The sequence below is a fragment of the Phymastichus coffea genome, unplaced genomic scaffold, assembly GCF_024137745.1.
Source record: "Phymastichus coffea isolate CEN01 unplaced genomic scaffold, Cenicafe_Pcof_1.1 PCOF00031, whole genome shotgun sequence".
Classification (NCBI taxonomy): Eukaryota; Metazoa; Arthropoda; class Insecta; order Hymenoptera; family Eulophidae; genus Phymastichus; species Phymastichus coffea.
Window position 1 is genome coordinate 2,027,110 of NW_026706842.1, and position 16,937 is coordinate 2,044,046.

The following is a 16,937-nucleotide window of genomic DNA, read 5'->3' on the forward strand; positions in this document are numbered from 1 at the left end:
CTCTCTCTCTCTCGCTCCAAGCGGACAAGACGAAATAAAGACGCACCCGCGCGCCGCTCGCTCTCGCTCGACTGCGCCGGCCGCCGCCGCATTCGAAAGACGAGCCTGAGCGACCGGACAGCACACACGTACAGGCGCGGGGCCTCGCGTGTTCGCGCACCGATGCGCCAATGTGCGTCTGCCAGGCCCCTCCCGACCGTACCTATGTCTCTGTGTCCGTGTGCGTTTATCGCCAGATATGTACCTGCGGGTGTGTCCGTGCATCGACGATGACTCGGTTTTCTGCCCGCCCGGCACTTTTTCAATATTTTTCTCGTGTCTCATCGACCGAGCTCTCTCGTACGCTCTCGGTAGTTACTCATTTACCATCTAATATTCATTTAATCAAGTATTAATAATTTGTACTCGAAGACAATCTTATTCCGTTGACGTATAACATATCCCGTCTATATAGCCACAGCGGCCAATTCGAAAGCTTGTTAACGTGCTGCTCTCGTTGCGGGCGAACGAGAGAGAAAGGCTACGCGCGATATGACTGCAAAAGTCGATCTGAAAGCCCGATCGTTCGTACCGATAATTTCATGGACTGTTTCAATTTTTTAGCACTGCTGGATTGCACAGCTCCTTATGAAGCTATGTCCTTCGTTACTTACACACACTCGCTATCTCGTTACGACGGAGTTGTACAGTCATGTGCAATTTTCAGATCCAGAATTTCACGAGCACGGAAGTGTAATCGGGTAAATTGATCGTTGCCGCAGGAGATTGCACTCGCAGCTGCAGTTTCGCGAGACAAGCGACAGCAACAGAGCTCTATCGCGATCGCTCGCAGGTAGCCCAGTCATCGCGTGTCACTCCCAAGGCCGATCGAGGCGATTTATGCATCGGCGCAACCAAGAGACGATCAAGGCCGCGCTATTTTGCTCTCCTTCGCGCAAACGAGGCATCTCAGCGCTGCACGCGCTCGACGCCAAAAAGGCTCGCGTTGGTTCGATCAACAACAGCGACGTACTCGTACGTGTACGGACGTACAGCGCTCGCTGAAATCACTGATGCGCGTTAATTGTTATTATACCGGGATCCGGAGACGAACGCACTCGCAACGCCACGCCGGTCACGGTCAGCGGAGCTTTTCATTTCGGCTGACGGACCGCGTTATCGTTCTACTTTTATTCGTTCAAGTGCGCACAGACCTGATAATCAATTTACTGCTCCGGAAAACTTCACGCATGTTCATAGCCAATTCGACATGCCCTATTTTCACTTTTCAAACAGTCGGCCGTCGAGTACACTCTCGCGCGGATTGCGCAATATTGCTGGCTAAAACTTCGCGAGCAACTTGTCTCGCATCAACTTTTGCCGGCTATCAACGTTGTCACGATTTTATCTTTCGCACGACCGAGCCTTTGGAATTTGCAAATATCCGATTAGTCATCTGTATGCGAAGGACGCGCATGACATTCCGTACCATTTGCCGACATAATCAGACGAATAAAGACAGATGCGGGGGTCTGCGTGGACTCGGGAGACTCAGTGAAAAAGAAGTAAATCGTACTGTTCCAAGCTCAAGCGCGTCATGAGTCATATCCCACGACTCAACACATTCCATCGCGATGCCACAATCGTCATCGGTCAGTAACCGTGTGTCTAAACTCACATGGACACGTAAACACTCGTATGCATTTTGATTAATTCTATTGTCAGGCTAATAATAGCAGGCGATTTTCATCGAGCAAAAATTGTACACACTATGTTGGGTCGAGAGTGTGTTTGATGTGAGCTTGCTATAAAATAATACCGGGTTCAATACATCCAAGGGTATTTAATTTGTTACTAAACGAAAAATTGTTTTGCATTTTTTGATATCTATTGAGCAATAATAAAGTACTGTAGAAGAATATACCTGGACAATAATATTTCACAACGACTAAAGCATGTAATACTAAACAACTAATAGTTCAACGTGTACTTACCTCCAAACTTGTGTCGTACGTCGTTTTATATTCATTTCGCTGCAAACTAGTATTATATATAGAAAAGACATGCATAACATTCAATTGCACCAGGACGCCGTACATAATAAGCAAATATCGACAGCCACATTTGGTAGGAGATAGCTTTGCCAATATTTGAAAAATATTTCTAAATCACATATCTATGAATAAGTGTATATATACTTATTATACTTATTCCAAGATATGCTATTGCATCACTAAACTAGCTACTTAAGTATTCCTAAAATGACTAAGGTGCATATATTTGATTAAACGTTTAAAAAATATACAAGAAATAAAAATATTCAAATTCATTTTGCAAGTGCTTCAAATAAAATAAGTTTATTGATATACGAAAGTGCGTAGGAATTATTCGCTCACTTATTAGGACTGAATATAAGGCGCAAAAAGCGTAAAATAAATCGAGACATAGATAAATATATTACGGAAATATTTATTCATATATATATATATATATATTAACGATTTGTATAAGTTTATGTATACCTATAATTTAATTGTACATTAAAAACATATATATACTTTGTTTAACCTTGTGCGCTTACGCATATATAATCTTCCAATAAATTTATAAATTAATTATTTCTTTCAAACAAAACTATTGCAAAATAATCGAATACATAATGATGCTCTTTACATAATTATATTAACAAAATGAAACAATATGAAAATAAAATTTGTTAAATATATGTCGATATAGTGAATATTGAATTAGTGCAATAACAGAATATAAATATATCTATAGGGTAATAAAATGTTACACTATCGAAAGATTTTGAAGTTACACCTAATTTCGTATTGTATACATACAAGAATAATTTTCAACACTTGAATACACGCGAATTAAGACCAATTATTATAATATCTTTTGCCGGAAGTTTCTATGAAGGTAACAGTCATGTTATATTTATTCTTTTTTGCAATATCATGTCTTATTGAATAATAAAATGCAGAAACATTGAATGATTATACAGGTAAAAATGCTATTCAAAAATATATTTTGTAATTATAAAGATAGTATTTAAAAAAAACTATTGTGTATTTGACAGCATTTAAAAAATTGTTTAATAAACGCTAAAACATCAATTTCTTTTCAGCAATCATTCATTGTTCTAAATTCCTGCAAATTATTATCGCTATTCTTATAAAAGTGCTTATATAGAAATAACAAAAATTAATTTCTTTTGTATTTCATCGAGGATATAAACTAATCTATACTCTAATCTTTCGAAATCAAACGCTCAGCAGTACCATTATTATCTACTTTTTAATAATATAATACTAAGGTAAGATGTAAATTATATTTTTACATTGAATAGAATCAACTAATACTAGTGCATCTATAATGCGGATATGACTCATCGAATTTAATTCTCGGATGAATTTAAAAGAGATCATAGAACAATTAATCGTTTGCGGGCACAGCAATAACTTTCTGAAATGGAATTCACAATTTCTTGCCATTATACGGAAGAATAATTTTAATTGCACAGCTTTGAAAGGTATGGCAACGCAAAAAATTATATAGTCTTTATTTGATAATCACAGATTATATTTTAGATAGAATTGTGTCATTAAATAGCAGGAACTATCAAGTTCGCTCGTGTTTAACATCACATATTCGTTATTAGGAAAGAAATGAATATAGAATTAGAAGATGAAATCGTGCGGACAATGAAATGGTCTACTTTTATCTGCATAAATGAGAGAGCGACGTATGCTAAAATTTTAACGCGTATTCGTAATAAATAATTATTCATTGTAACTTAATTAAAAAATAATTATATATAAATAGTAATAAAATATATTCTTTCTTTTCTATATTAATTTTATTTAGTGCACATTTGCGTAAATTGTATAAAAAATTTATTCACTTAAAAGCTTACGAAAATGTTCTCTGCATCAATTAATATAAAAATGAACAATGGCGTGCATCGTTTTTTGAACCGTATCAGATTAAGCTCGATTACTTTGACTGAAATGATCAGACTATACTTTTATACAAAGATTTGAAAATCTGCCTTCCGTTAACGAATTTGATATAAAACGACAATAATAATATTTTGTTATCTACTGACAGTGCAACAAACGTCATCCTGTACGACCGCTAATATTATGTTGAGGCGAGAGCTTTAGGTTGTGCCATACGTTTGGCACTGAGTTTTTAATGAACTCTTATACCTTTCCCTCGATAGCATCACGATTACGCGCGCTTGATTAACTTGATCAATCAAACATTTACCTATTAGCTTATTTTATTGAATTCAAAAAGGTCTTTTTATGCTCCAGTCTGTAGAATTTCGTCTTTTAGAAGCAGTTTGGTTATAATGCGGTTCTGTTATAATTATGAAAAAGGTTGCACATAGCTGAATGATTTTGACTTCTTTGGAACATGATTGTGCAACGAACGTATATCAACATCAAAACGGATGGAATAAAGGCATCTCAAATGAGCTTTATGCGGCAAAAGTCTCGGTAATAGTGGCTCGTATATATCATATAATTGTGCAATGGCCATATAAAAGTAAATAACGAATAAAACAATGCTGGAGGCTATAAATGTATTGCAAAATAATAATATTGACCTAAAGGAAAAAACAGAGAGGTATAGGTGTATATGAGGTGAGATGCAGGGGCGCGATAGAGGTAGTGATGAGAGGCGATACGTAGCTAAAGTCGATCGCAGCTACGGGAGCCGCGGGGGCGCTGGCCTCAGGCAAACCGGCGACAACAAAAACGCAAGACAACGACAAAGCAATCGGTACACGAGGGTGGCGTATTAAGGAAGCGTCATGCGGTGCAGCCAAGCGTGTGTTGTTGTTGTTGTTGTTGTTGTGGTTGCTGTTTACCTGCGAAGGGCACGTCGCCGAAGTACTCTTCGACGTTGTCGGTGGACATGCTCTTGTCGGAGAGCGAGACCGAGGACAGGGAGCCGCTCGAGGCGCCAAGCGAGCCTGCCGCCGGAAACTGCAGCAGCTCCTCGTCCGTTTCCGTTTCCATGTCGCGCGAGCGCCGCTTGTACACCTGCACAACACGCATGTCCATGCAATCATATACTTGGACTGCTCGCTGCCGCGTCTCGTGCTCTCTCGCGGCACCTCATTGTCCCGGACTCACCACCGTACCACCGGCTCTTTGTTCTTTGCCCCAGCGCTGTCGCTATCAGTCGACTGCCTCGGCGCGGGCCAAGGCCGATGCCGTTCTTTGTTAATGCCGATACACTCGCTCGGGTTTTCAGCGCTGCGCCAAGCCGCGCTCACAATGACTTTATTAGAGCAAGCCTCGGCCCGTGATTCTGCGTAAGTATACGCTTGCCATGGCAAAGGGCATACCGGAGCGAAAAAATCGGCGCGCGGAAGGGTATGAAATTCGGCAAAGGCGCTCTCGCGCGTCAGGCGGTTAACTCGAGCGACGCGGCCGACTGCGCGGGAGGAGCACTTCATTATTCAGAGCTCGTCGGCGTCTTGCAGTCTGCCGCACCGTTGGCTGCTGCGCCGCGCGACCGGGCGCAGAAAAGACGGATTTCGCGGCTCTTCCTACACACGAGCTCGCGTCTGTCACTCGCTCTTCTCCTCCGCCTGCTCGTATTTCGGCGCCGTCTGCTTTATTGCGGCTGCTCTGTGCGCGCGCGCGCGCGCGCGCACTTGTCACGGCGAGGAGTGTGCCGAGAGCTGCGCGAGAGGCGAACAGACGGGCCTGAAGATAACGCTGAAACGTCAGCCCGCGACGTCGACGAAGGAAAAATACTGTGAGAGATACTGGAGGATGCTCCGCATAATGATTCTCCAGCTATCTACACAGCCTACTCCTTGTTCCGCCAGTCCTGCGTGGAACAATTACCCTGAGCGATCCAACGTCAAGGACTGTCGAAAAATAGTCTGGCCGCAAGCAGCGAACAACGCAGTCTGCAACGCATCCGACAATCCGGCCCGAGTCGGGAGAGGTGTCGTTGCAGTGGTGATCTAAAGAGGCGGCGCGCTGTGGCGACCATCGTCACCGCGAAATCGCAACGACGCACAGGGCAAAGCAATCAAAAGATACGAGGAATGGCATTAGGTACAGGAAAAATGGCTCGGCAGGCGTCGTCGTCGTCGTCGTCGTCGTCGTCGTCGTCGTCGTCGTCGTCGTCGTCGTCGTCGTCGTCGTCGTAGTGTGCCAGCGGCAAAGTCAAAAGCCAGCAAAGAGAGCCATCCACCGCGCACGTGACGCTAAAAGGGGCGCTCTGCTCTCCGACACACGCGCACACCCCTGTCATGCACATACTTGCTATGTACCTACATGCGCGGTTGAGATGAGCGCTCACAGCAGAGCGATCACAAGGATTGCCGGCGCAAACGCCCGAGCTGTATACGATCGAGCATCTCTCCTCGTAAATCGCGTCAGAGATCAAATAGCAGCGAGTTGTATATTAAACGCGCGAGCGTCTTCTCTCTCCCCCTTCTCAAGCACGTATCCTCGAGTTGTCGGTGGCTCGTGTGTAGCTGCGCCCGTGACAGGAGAGCGAGCGCGCGCGCGTCAATGTGCTCGAGACTTTCTTGGAATCCCCAAAGCGCACCGCTCGACTTGCTCACTTTCTGTGTGCGCGCACTCTGCCATTTTTTTCCTGCCAGCCCTCTCATTGCGAAAGCTTGCAGCCGACAACGCACGCGGATGAGTCTTTTGTCGCTTACTCGTTGGAAGTTATTTGCACACAGAGCTTACGCGATCGCGCTATTCGCTTCTTTATATAACGACGAGTGTCGCGCTAGAATGTCGTTTGATTATGGTCGAGTGCGGGACGATGGCGTTGCACGAATCTTATGGTTGGTGCGCAGCTTGCGTGCAGTTGATGAGCATGCTCGCGTTTTATCGAGAGCTAGTGTCCGTGGTGGTGCCGATGAACCTCGAACTTTTGGCATTTTATTCAAGTTCAGCATTAGAAAAGAACTGGTACTGGTGGTGAGTTCTGAGCAAGCACGGGGCACATTAGTCACTGGGCTTTTAGTCACGGATGTTGGCAGTTGCAAATTGCGACTACTCGTACTTTTTATACATGTAAGCAATGAACAGTTCGCTCACCTGACTCAACGGACGAATACGCTCGTGGATGGACTTCTCAGCTTGGATGGCCGAGGGTGGCGGATGGTCAGGGGTGGGTGGTTGTGCGTAATGGGTGGGGCTAGTCGGCAACATCATCTGGACCTTCTTCAGCCTCTTATCTTGTGCGTCGGTATGCGTTGGCTCGCTGCGTTTGGCATCGCCCAGCAAGCTCTCTTGCGAGGACTTGAGGGTCAGAAAGGCGCTGGAGATGAAGGTCTTCTCGGCGCTGGGTGACCTGTCGGTGCCTGGACTACTGTCGACCACGTCGTGATTTTCGTAAGCGTGCCTGCGTAGCTTCCGCCTTGGGTTGATGACTTTGAGCGCTCCCGACGTAAGAGCCACGTCGCTCGACTTGCGCTGTTGCTGCGGTGGCCTCTCGTCGCGTTTAAACGGACTCGAGTTCATATCGACGTACTGGTCAACGCTGCGCGTCACGTGCCTCAGCTGCTCGCGACGAGCCTGTAACTCGCCCAGGTCTATTTGGCTGCGCGTCGCGCCGCTGCGTGCCAAGAACAAGTACTCGTAATTGCTTGGACCCACGTGGCTGTCAGCCGACAGGGACATTTGGCTTTGCAGGTGGGTCGGCGACACCGACAGATTGCGTCGTGGCGGCTTTTTCGGCGGCGTTGGCTGCAAAGTTGACGACGGCACACCGCCGTTCTGTGCATAAGTACCACAATTTTTTCAATATTCATGCTTCTATGCCCAGCCTGCCATTATTTTACGACATCTAATCTTCTTTTCTCAATTGCATTAATTTTACGAACTGATTTTTATGCAGGGCAAAAATGTTCACGAGCGTAAGTATTATTAAAAAGAAAAAAGTAAAACATCAAAGAAAGGAGTAAAAATCAATGATGATTTTATGTATTACCCAATTCAACCAAATTCAGCCAACAGATTTACTAATAGAGATAATCAATTTACGTACGTAATGACATACATTATATACTTGAATGAGATGTTATTAGCTCATAAGTGTAAAAGCTCAGCAAACTAACAGAGCCGATGGCAGTACAGTAAATTAATAGCAAAAAAATCGTGAATGTTAGAGATAAACCAATGAATTATTGCAATTGTTTACTTTGCAAAGGTAATCGCAAGCCATTTTATAGTATCCCCAACATACAATTTTACAAAATAAAAATACGTGAACAAAAAAATAAATAAGTAAATAATAAAAAACGCTGGGACTCGAGAGAGATTAAAAAATCATACCGATACTTTGCTACCAGAAGCAGGACTGTGTAGAGAGCCAGGTAACGGAGCCATCGGCAAATATATACCCGTGGAGTCAACGGGTATGCAACGACGTTCTCGAGGACTCCTTCCACCCACGCTGGAAGACGACGAAACACTTAGTTGATCGGATTCGCGACCTCCGTAGCCGGCACTCGCTAGTTGATCCTCCGAAGCATAGCCGGCTTCCACAGCCGATCGTGGGATTGGCGGTGTCTGGTACAAACCGCTGTCCGAGCCCCTGCATACATTGCAACACAGCTCACTTTAGCGCTGCGACACTATATTGTAACAAAGGCGCTAGTCGCACATTTAAATAAGCTGCCTTTCTTGTAGCTTTCCTTTTTGCTTTTCTCTGCTACCTACACTTTCTTTGTTATAACGCAACTCACCTTTCAAGTAATTCACCTTTTTAACCTTTTATCATATAGTAAGATAGTTATACATTTTAGTCTATCTATATGAAATCCATGAAAAGTGATGGCTGTACGACAATTAAATTATTTAAAGCAACTTGGATCTACCTTAAGTAATTCACTAGTACTAGAAAGCTTGTTTTCATTGAAACAAACTACAATTTTTAGCCGTTGATAAATGCAAGACGGAGATTTTTCTGGAAGCTCATCTACGAGTTTGAAACAACATGCACGTTTATTGTCCCTATAAACTACGCGTAAAAAAAGAATTTCACGAAATAAATTATATAGCTTCTTATAAAATGCTTTTCATTGATGAATATTTATCGCTGATCAGTGATCTACATCACTGTAAAAAGCTTTTACAACTACTATTTCATGTATTATGATTAGTAGCTAATCTATAGCAAACTCAAACAACAAATGTTTCTAACAGAAATAAAAAAAATATATATGAGGTTCGAAGGAATAGAATTGAAAATGACATATGCTGGGAGAAAATTTTATCCTATAAGCCTATGTTGTTTTGATTGCCGAGCAAGTAGGATAAGGACATGCGAGTCGGTACACTGCATACCGTAGAGTGTCTCGTGACGGTGTAGTGATGAGAATAGTAGTGTTAAGTGGTCTGTCTTCGGGTGTTTGATCGGAACTTGCGAGGGTGTTTATCGAGTTGAGTGTGTCAGACATGGATATAAGGACGCTGTCGAAGACGGAGCTGGACTCGGAGTCCTCTGTCATCTGGAGGGGCCTCCATGCAGCTCCGTCCAGCGTTTCTCCGTAATATTCATCTTCACTGAAATATTATTCATTCATCTGAATTACATCGATCTCTTCCAGTCCTTATTTCGTTCCTGTTGCGCTGTACTGTCTGTGTGTGTATGTGTGTGTTTTTTGGAGATAAATCTTCGAGTTCATTCCGCAATCGATTAGTATCTTCGAGAAATTTTTTCCTTTCTTATGTCATATCGTCCAGTGTAACTTTATATTGAATCACAATAAAATTACGAAATTAGGCTAATACGAAAAATGGTAAATAAACGTTGGAGTCGGTGAAAAATATGACTCTCGGTGGAAATCCAGCGAAAATGAGAGGAGAGGCTTGGATAAACGAAAAGACAGAGTAAAGAGAAAATGCGAAGGAAAGCAAGTACATGACAGAAAGGTCGAGTCGTGCGGCAGACACCAACGGTATTATTAGTTTTATGTTGGGACGGCACAACATTTGCATTGTGTAACGCAATGAATTCATCTCCAGGTAACTCTTTTTCCTTTAAAGTTGTGCTTGGGTTTCCCTTTCTTTCCTAACTTTCGAGCAAACCAACCTCGTTTCCTTATTTTGTTATGGGCTATGACCGAAACGTAAAAATGTTATGTATAAAGGATTTTTAACATTAATAACATTTTTCAAGCTTTGTATTATTGCATCCGTTTTAATAATATCGAATTTACAATAATCAAACTAGATGTAAACACAGCTAAATTTAGTTTACACAAAAGAATGGTGAATTATATCAGAAATCTCTGAATATAAACATTATTCACGAGAAAAGAGACCATTTAATAAAGTTGGTGCGTCATTGTTTCGCCCATGTGAGTCGCAAGTAGAATAAGCATTGTTTAGTCAGACGAGAATAGAAATGCGCGCCTTTTCTATGGATCAGTGTCGACTTGAACCTTGTACATAAAAGTTTCACGGCCGTTATCATAGATCAAGTTAAAAGTACTTAATATGATATTTCTTCGAAGGTTACCTGAAAAAACGTTTGAGAAATAAGACACCGCGTTGAAAAATCATTATCGACAAACGCGATGAGTCGCCGGAGGTGGTAGCACAAACACTATAGCTCAGTAACACGAGTCTTTTGGAATTGGTTACCAAACGCGGGCTTAGCTGCAGAACGAACGAGAGAGCGGCTGTAAGCGGTGCTATAGCGATGATGGTGTGTACCCTGTGGATGAGCCGCACCAGATCGGCAGCTGCCTACATCAGGAAAATTAAAGCAAGCCAAGCGGTGCTTAACGCGCTGGGACGACTACTAGTGGTGGCGATGGCGACGGTATATAGGCAGAGCTAGCTTTTCCCTTTCAGACTTGCGTGAAGCGGCGCCACCCCCTCCCTCCGACACACACACACACGTGTATACGCCATTCAACATCTCTGCGCTGCGCTTTTGTTTGCTCGCATCTCCTATATTAAAGCGCCCAGCCAGCAGCAGCAGTCCTCGTCGTCCTCTCCTCGCTGGCAACGCATCAGGTACGCGCAAATGGCTTTGCACGTAGAGGCGCGCAAGCCCAGCACTACTGCTGCTACCGCTAAATTGCTCGTTTTCCTTATTTGCCGCATACGCTCGTTTTTCGCTGAAAAAATTCGTCACACCACCTGAAGCGGCTGCATGGGCTATCTCGCGGCAACTTGCGGAAATAAAGAGAAGAAGATCGCGCCCTAATGAGAGTAGACGCGCTCACAGTAGTTCACACGCGGACGACGAAGAGATAGCGGAGAGCCGGTAAAATATTGCCAGGCGAGATTTTTCCGCTCTCTCGTCTTCAGCCTGGCTGGTTGGCGAGTTTTTTTCGAAAAAGACGATGCCAACCAAGCGGCAAGCGCGCAAGCACGCTCGAGCTGCGATGCCGGCGCGCGGCCAGCCAGACATACACAAACAGACAGCACACCTACACCTCGATCCCTCGCTCTATCTCTGCACGAGAAAGATTGAGATTAAAATCGCCAAGGGACCAGGGAGAGAGGGGAGAGAGAGAGAGAGCTAACCCAAAATGAATGTGTGCGCGAATGCTCATCTTGCCAGCCGACCGACTTGCTACTTCCCGCGGGCACTTTTTTTAAAAGTGAAAAAACCTCTTTTCCCAAATAGCCTCATGAGAAATTCAAAGGACAATTATGCCCTCGAGCTTACTAGATCTCGTGTGTGTGTGTGACGATTCGCGCTCGCGGGCGCGGCTCACCTTATCTCATGCTTATATTGTGCCTCGCGCTCGTGTTTCATTTTTAGATTTGAATTTTCGTGCGAATCTATTAGATAGGTCCTACAGTACAACACGAATTACAATGTTTTCAACGTTTAATAATGCGAGAGTTAGAAAGTTGTGGAGGATAATCCATTAGTATTATCTACGTGAACTGTAAAGAGCATAGAGAAGATGAAACAATCGACAAGTATTTATAATACATTTGGATGATATTGTAAATACTTGTTGAATTCTTACTTTTCGATAGAATCAAATAAGATACAGTATTGAAGAGTCAAACTTTTACCGGAATATTATTGAAACGAAGTAGTTATGGATACTGAAAAGTAGCAAAGCCAGCTTCGACTTACAGTGATATAGCCGAGTTTCCAGATATACGACGATCATCTTCCCGAGGTTTGTGATAAAGTTGCCACCGAGTAGGCGAGGAGCCTTCCGCCGGGGAAAGATCGTCGCCAGGACGCACATTTTCATATGGACTACCAAGGGAACCGCCGCCTTGGTGGACAGGAATCGGTGGCAAATTTTCACTCTCTGCATCACTCACGATGCCAGATGACGAACGATGTCCTTCAATCAAATCGACAGTCAGATCAGCATTGCCCTGTCCAAGTAAAAGTATATTCTTCTATTAAGTACGTACTTTTGATTATGGCGGTGATGTCCTGCGTGACGTGTGCTGGGAATTGACCCAACAAGTCGAGCACCGTATTATGTCGAGAATCCTTGATAGCAAGGTCGACGCCGCGATCGAGGAGCGTTCGCACCACTTCCATCTTACCGCAAAGAGCGGCTTCGTGCATGGCGGTGCCCGCCGACGTTCGAGTGTTGACGTCCACTCCGGCGGCGAGGAGCACTTCGACGCACGCACTGAAAGTAACAAATGAAATATTGCTCGGTCAATCGATCGAATTAATCGTCTGCACGAGCAGCAGCTATCCGGACTAACACGTGCGATGCGCTCGACCAGAGATCCAAGTCGCAGCATCAGCCATTTGCGCTTTCCAATTCGGCGTGAAGTAAAAAAGAAAGCCGCTGCGTTGAGGGCTCGCTGAGTGAACTCATAATAGCCGCCTATCAAAATGCAACCAAGCGATACGCGTTGCACGCGATCGTATTACAAACGAAGCATTAATAACGCGATCAGCTCCGCGCGTATACGCATTGTATTTAGAGTCGAAAAATGCGCAACGGCCGCAGCAGCAGCCGATTACAGTTCTCAATTGGTGGCGCATGGCAATCGGAATCGCCGCGAGAGCGGCCAGATTATTTTAAAGGCTTACCAGAGGGATTACTCGTGCCGTATGGCCCGTCACCGCGATGTTAAGTGCCTCGCACCACCGAGCCGCGTTCGATGGCGCAGCATATACACCAAGCACACACATATCCGCGCGAGAGAGCACTGATATTATTTGATGATCGGGTTTAGCAGTTGCACCAACGGAAACAGCAGCGGTAGCGCCGATCCGATCCCCGCGTTTGTTAGTGTACTTTCGCGCGGCCGATTCATGACTGTGGAACTGGGCTTCGATTTAATGAATTTTTGCGGCTTATCGCGATACACGCGCCTCGTGCTCGAAAAAAATCCAAACGCGACTTTCGTTCAGTTTCTTCAAACAATGGCAGAACATCGGCCGTAAAGGCAAAGTGAATTTTCTTACTTGTCGAAAAGAGCAGCGAAAACCAGTACACAAGATAGATGTGACAGAATGCAGTCGGAAAAGATCGAAAGCCTCTTCTCGTAGTTCGTAGGCTGCGCGCATCCATTGAAGCGACGAGAGAACGATCCATGCAGAGCGCTCGAATGTAGATTCGGTTAATACGATTCTCGGTCGCGCAACAACTCGCGCGAATGCGCACGTCGCTCTCTTAGTGTGTGCGTGTGTGTGGATTTCGACTGGCAATGCGAGCCAAAGCCTATAGCCAAAGCTCGACGTAATATCGGCTCGACGTGATTACGCGACGGCTTTCCTGCAGCGGACCTTCCCTCGCCGCTCTCTCTCTCTCTCTCTCGTTCTCTCTCTCTCTCTCTCTCTCTCTCGTTCTCAATCCATCAACGCAGTTGCTATGCTTCGCTTCCATCTCCACCGACATTTCATTGCTTTACTTCGCGCGCTCATCCGCTTCCTCGCTACAGGCACGTTACTCTCTCCCTCTTCTCTACTGGCTCTATGGATGCAAATTACCAAGCTGCTTTTCTCGGGTTACACTGAGCTACATCCACTGCTTCGTAGTATATTTTCGTTCGCCGCGCGCGCGCTTGCGTAACTACTTTTCATTTCATTCGTTTCACATGCAAAACTATTTACGTCAGCGATTCGTCGCCTGCTGATTACAGCTTTCCAGTTGCAAACGAGCACGCCATCGTAAGCTAGCATGACGACCAAGTGCACGCCTTGTTACGACGACATTCCATGGACGTGTGTGTGTTTTTTGGCTGTTTGATAGTCCACGAAATCGGCTGAAATGAATGGTCATGGCGCGAGGAAGAAAACTAATTAGCAATTGAGATCGGCAAACATCAAATGCAATTTGCCAGCTGTAATTTCGGGAGCCACAGTGTAAACTAGTGTCGGTAGAGGCTGTGCTCGGCGCGTGGCAGCGGCTAACACAGCGCGCTCTGTGCGCCGGCATTATTTGTCGACGTGAAATTTGGCGGAAGCTCCGATGCATCGAGTCGCGGCTGCTACTGCAGGCTCGCAGCGAGGTAAACTGCGCGAGTCGTGCAAATTGCCGCTAATTCGCGCGCTCACTCGCTGTACGTTGGCTGTGTATTTGTAACGCGATATAAAATGGAATTTGCGGTCGCGAAGCTTACTACGTATCGTCAAATAAAGAACCGTACACCGAAAAACCATTCAGCACGCCAACGACCAGAAGTACGTCAAACACGTCCAGAATTTTCTTCATTTACCCGTGCGAACTTGTATTTACATGGCATTATAAATGATCGGTCTTCGTTAGCTGGTTGGCGTCGTTTGTAAAGTGAAAAAAAAAAACGTGTGCGAGGAACTGTTTGCTCAGTCAGAATTATTTATAGGCCAGAAAATATTTGGTTCTCATGTTTTTAATGCTTTGCTTTGTATTATACACAAGTATACGAAACTTCGTTTGGAACGTGAAAAATACTCCATAGAAAACACTATTCGCACGAAAGAATAGAGTTAACCTAGTTTTTTATGGCAACAAATTAATTATTCAGAAAGTATAAAAGATACAAGGTAAGAACAATAGAGCCAATGAAGATTAATTAAGAACAACATGAAGTCGGCATTTGAGAGCCACAGCAAATACTGCATTACTCACCGATGGCCATTACGAGAAGCCAAGTGCAGAGGTGTGTGTGGAAAGATGAGAGAAGACGAAGAGTTGCGCAGAGACTCGATCAACTCGGGATGGGTTCGCACCAGTAGTTCCACTGTCTCCAGTCTGTTAACCAACGTTTGTAATGAAAATGTTTCTGCTTTCAGATAAAGAACTTTATTTAGGAAGTTCTATTTTGATAAAACTCTAGAAATGATGTAAATATGCAAGACCAACAATCTTAGTGATATTGCGTAGATAAATAACAGTATTCTCGAAATAATTATTTCTCTATATTTTTTATACAAATAAGATTGTATGCATAAAACTCACCTGCCATATTGTGCGGCCAGATCAAGAGCTGATTCTCCACGATTGTTACGGATGCTGGGATCACATCCAGCCTCCAATAGCTGCCCAACGACCTCCGTGTGGCCATATTGCGCGGCACAGTGTAGCGCTGTTTCGTTATCCTTTGTCTAGATTTATCAAATAACTATTAGTTATATTAATATGAATTATTGCTTATACATAAAATGTTATGTCCTCCTTCACAATAGTTACTGACTCGAATAAAGCGTATAGCTAACGTATACAATAACATAAAGAATTGAGTTTTGCTTTTTTGGAACATCTTATCTTCTTGATCACATTTTTCAGTATACTCACACTCAATTCAAACAACTAATTGCATTATTTAAGCAATCGTTTATCACACTTGAGTATTTTTCGCGACTGCTGTAACTTAACAAAATTTTTCGTACTTTTTACTATTCCCAAATCTCTAGTTTTTTTTGTATAAAATGTTTTGTTTAATACAACCGTTTGGAATGTCGGAAGATCAGTTGACATTCTACACAATATATTCCCTGCAATCTTTTTATTATATATTTTTTAAGTGGATGAATTGGAAATCAATATCTTTCAGACTATTCCGATTATTATAGACATATAAATTGAAAAAATTCTGTAGAATATAAATCCGCACTGAAGCGTTTCCATCTTTTCATCCGTCAATTATTTTATAAATGCAATAAAGCGCCATCAAGGGAAAGAACGGGAAAAATCAATTACCGTAAGGTTGACATTCGGCACCGATGGTCCTTGACTCAGAATTAATCGCACAATTTCCGAGTTTCCGGACCATGCCGCCAAATGAAGCGGAGAAGAGCCCTTAGCGTCGACGATATTAGTCGAAGCTTCGTGCTGGAGCAGTAGCTTCACTACCTCTCTGCAGTAAATTGAAAAATCGAACGTTCATTAGTAAAAGAGTCGCCATAGATCATTCTTTTAAAAGTTTCTTCTACAAGAATATGAATATCAAAATCATCAGCTCATCCAGTTTCATTGAATCGTATTCAATAGGATACCATTATTTGAGTTGGATACTGCATTACAATAATTATAACTATAATTTCGAAATTTGAGAAACCTACAAACTTTCTCTTTATTTTATAAAATAACAGTAACAATTGCATTCAACTCATCACCTCTTATGTCAAAATAAACACGTGCAAATTTTAATTACTTGTGTCCATTTAGAGCAGCATGATGAAGTGCTGAGTAGCCGCTAGAATCTTGCACATTAGCTCCTGGTCCGCGACGCAAACTGTAACCAGAAAAAGGAAGAAAAGTTGAATTAACAGCCATCCCAGAGATAGTAGACAGACGAAAAAAATATGTTGGCAGATATAAAAACGCGAGTATGAAAATAGTGACTGATTCGCTAACTCTACAATTCCGTGGGAGTTTCACTCTGCAAAATGTAGAGTAAAAAAAAAAGCGAAAGAAGCGGGAAAATATCACGATGCAGCGGGTTTCACTTTGCACTTTCAATTGGAGGATGCACGCCGAGCATTAAAGTGAACAATGCACGAACGCGACGCGGCGCTCG

General features: G+C 43.6%; 1 protein-coding gene across 1 annotated transcript in view; it reads right to left on the reverse strand.

Annotated features, from left to right (window-relative positions):
- The window catches only part of LOC131663233 (ankyrin repeat and SAM domain-containing protein 1A-like), a 49,460-nt gene that overhangs the window by 22,470 nt on the left and 10,053 nt on the right, over positions 1-16,937 (reverse strand). The window contains exons 2-11 of the mRNA XM_058933507.1: positions 16,572-16,652; positions 16,118-16,274; positions 15,377-15,522; positions 15,047-15,169; positions 12,384-12,610; positions 12,091-12,310; positions 9,327-9,545; positions 8,313-8,574; positions 7,074-7,754; positions 4,865-5,039 (exon numbers count right to left, since the gene is read on the reverse strand). Coding sequence (XP_058789490.1) covers positions 4,865-5,039; positions 7,074-7,754; positions 8,313-8,574; positions 9,327-9,545; positions 12,091-12,310; positions 12,384-12,610; positions 15,047-15,169; positions 15,377-15,522; positions 16,118-16,274; positions 16,572-16,652 — 2,291 coding nt within the window. The remainder of the gene's footprint in view (positions 1-4,864; positions 5,040-7,073; positions 7,755-8,312; positions 8,575-9,326; positions 9,546-12,090; positions 12,311-12,383; positions 12,611-15,046; positions 15,170-15,376; positions 15,523-16,117; positions 16,275-16,571; positions 16,653-16,937) is intronic.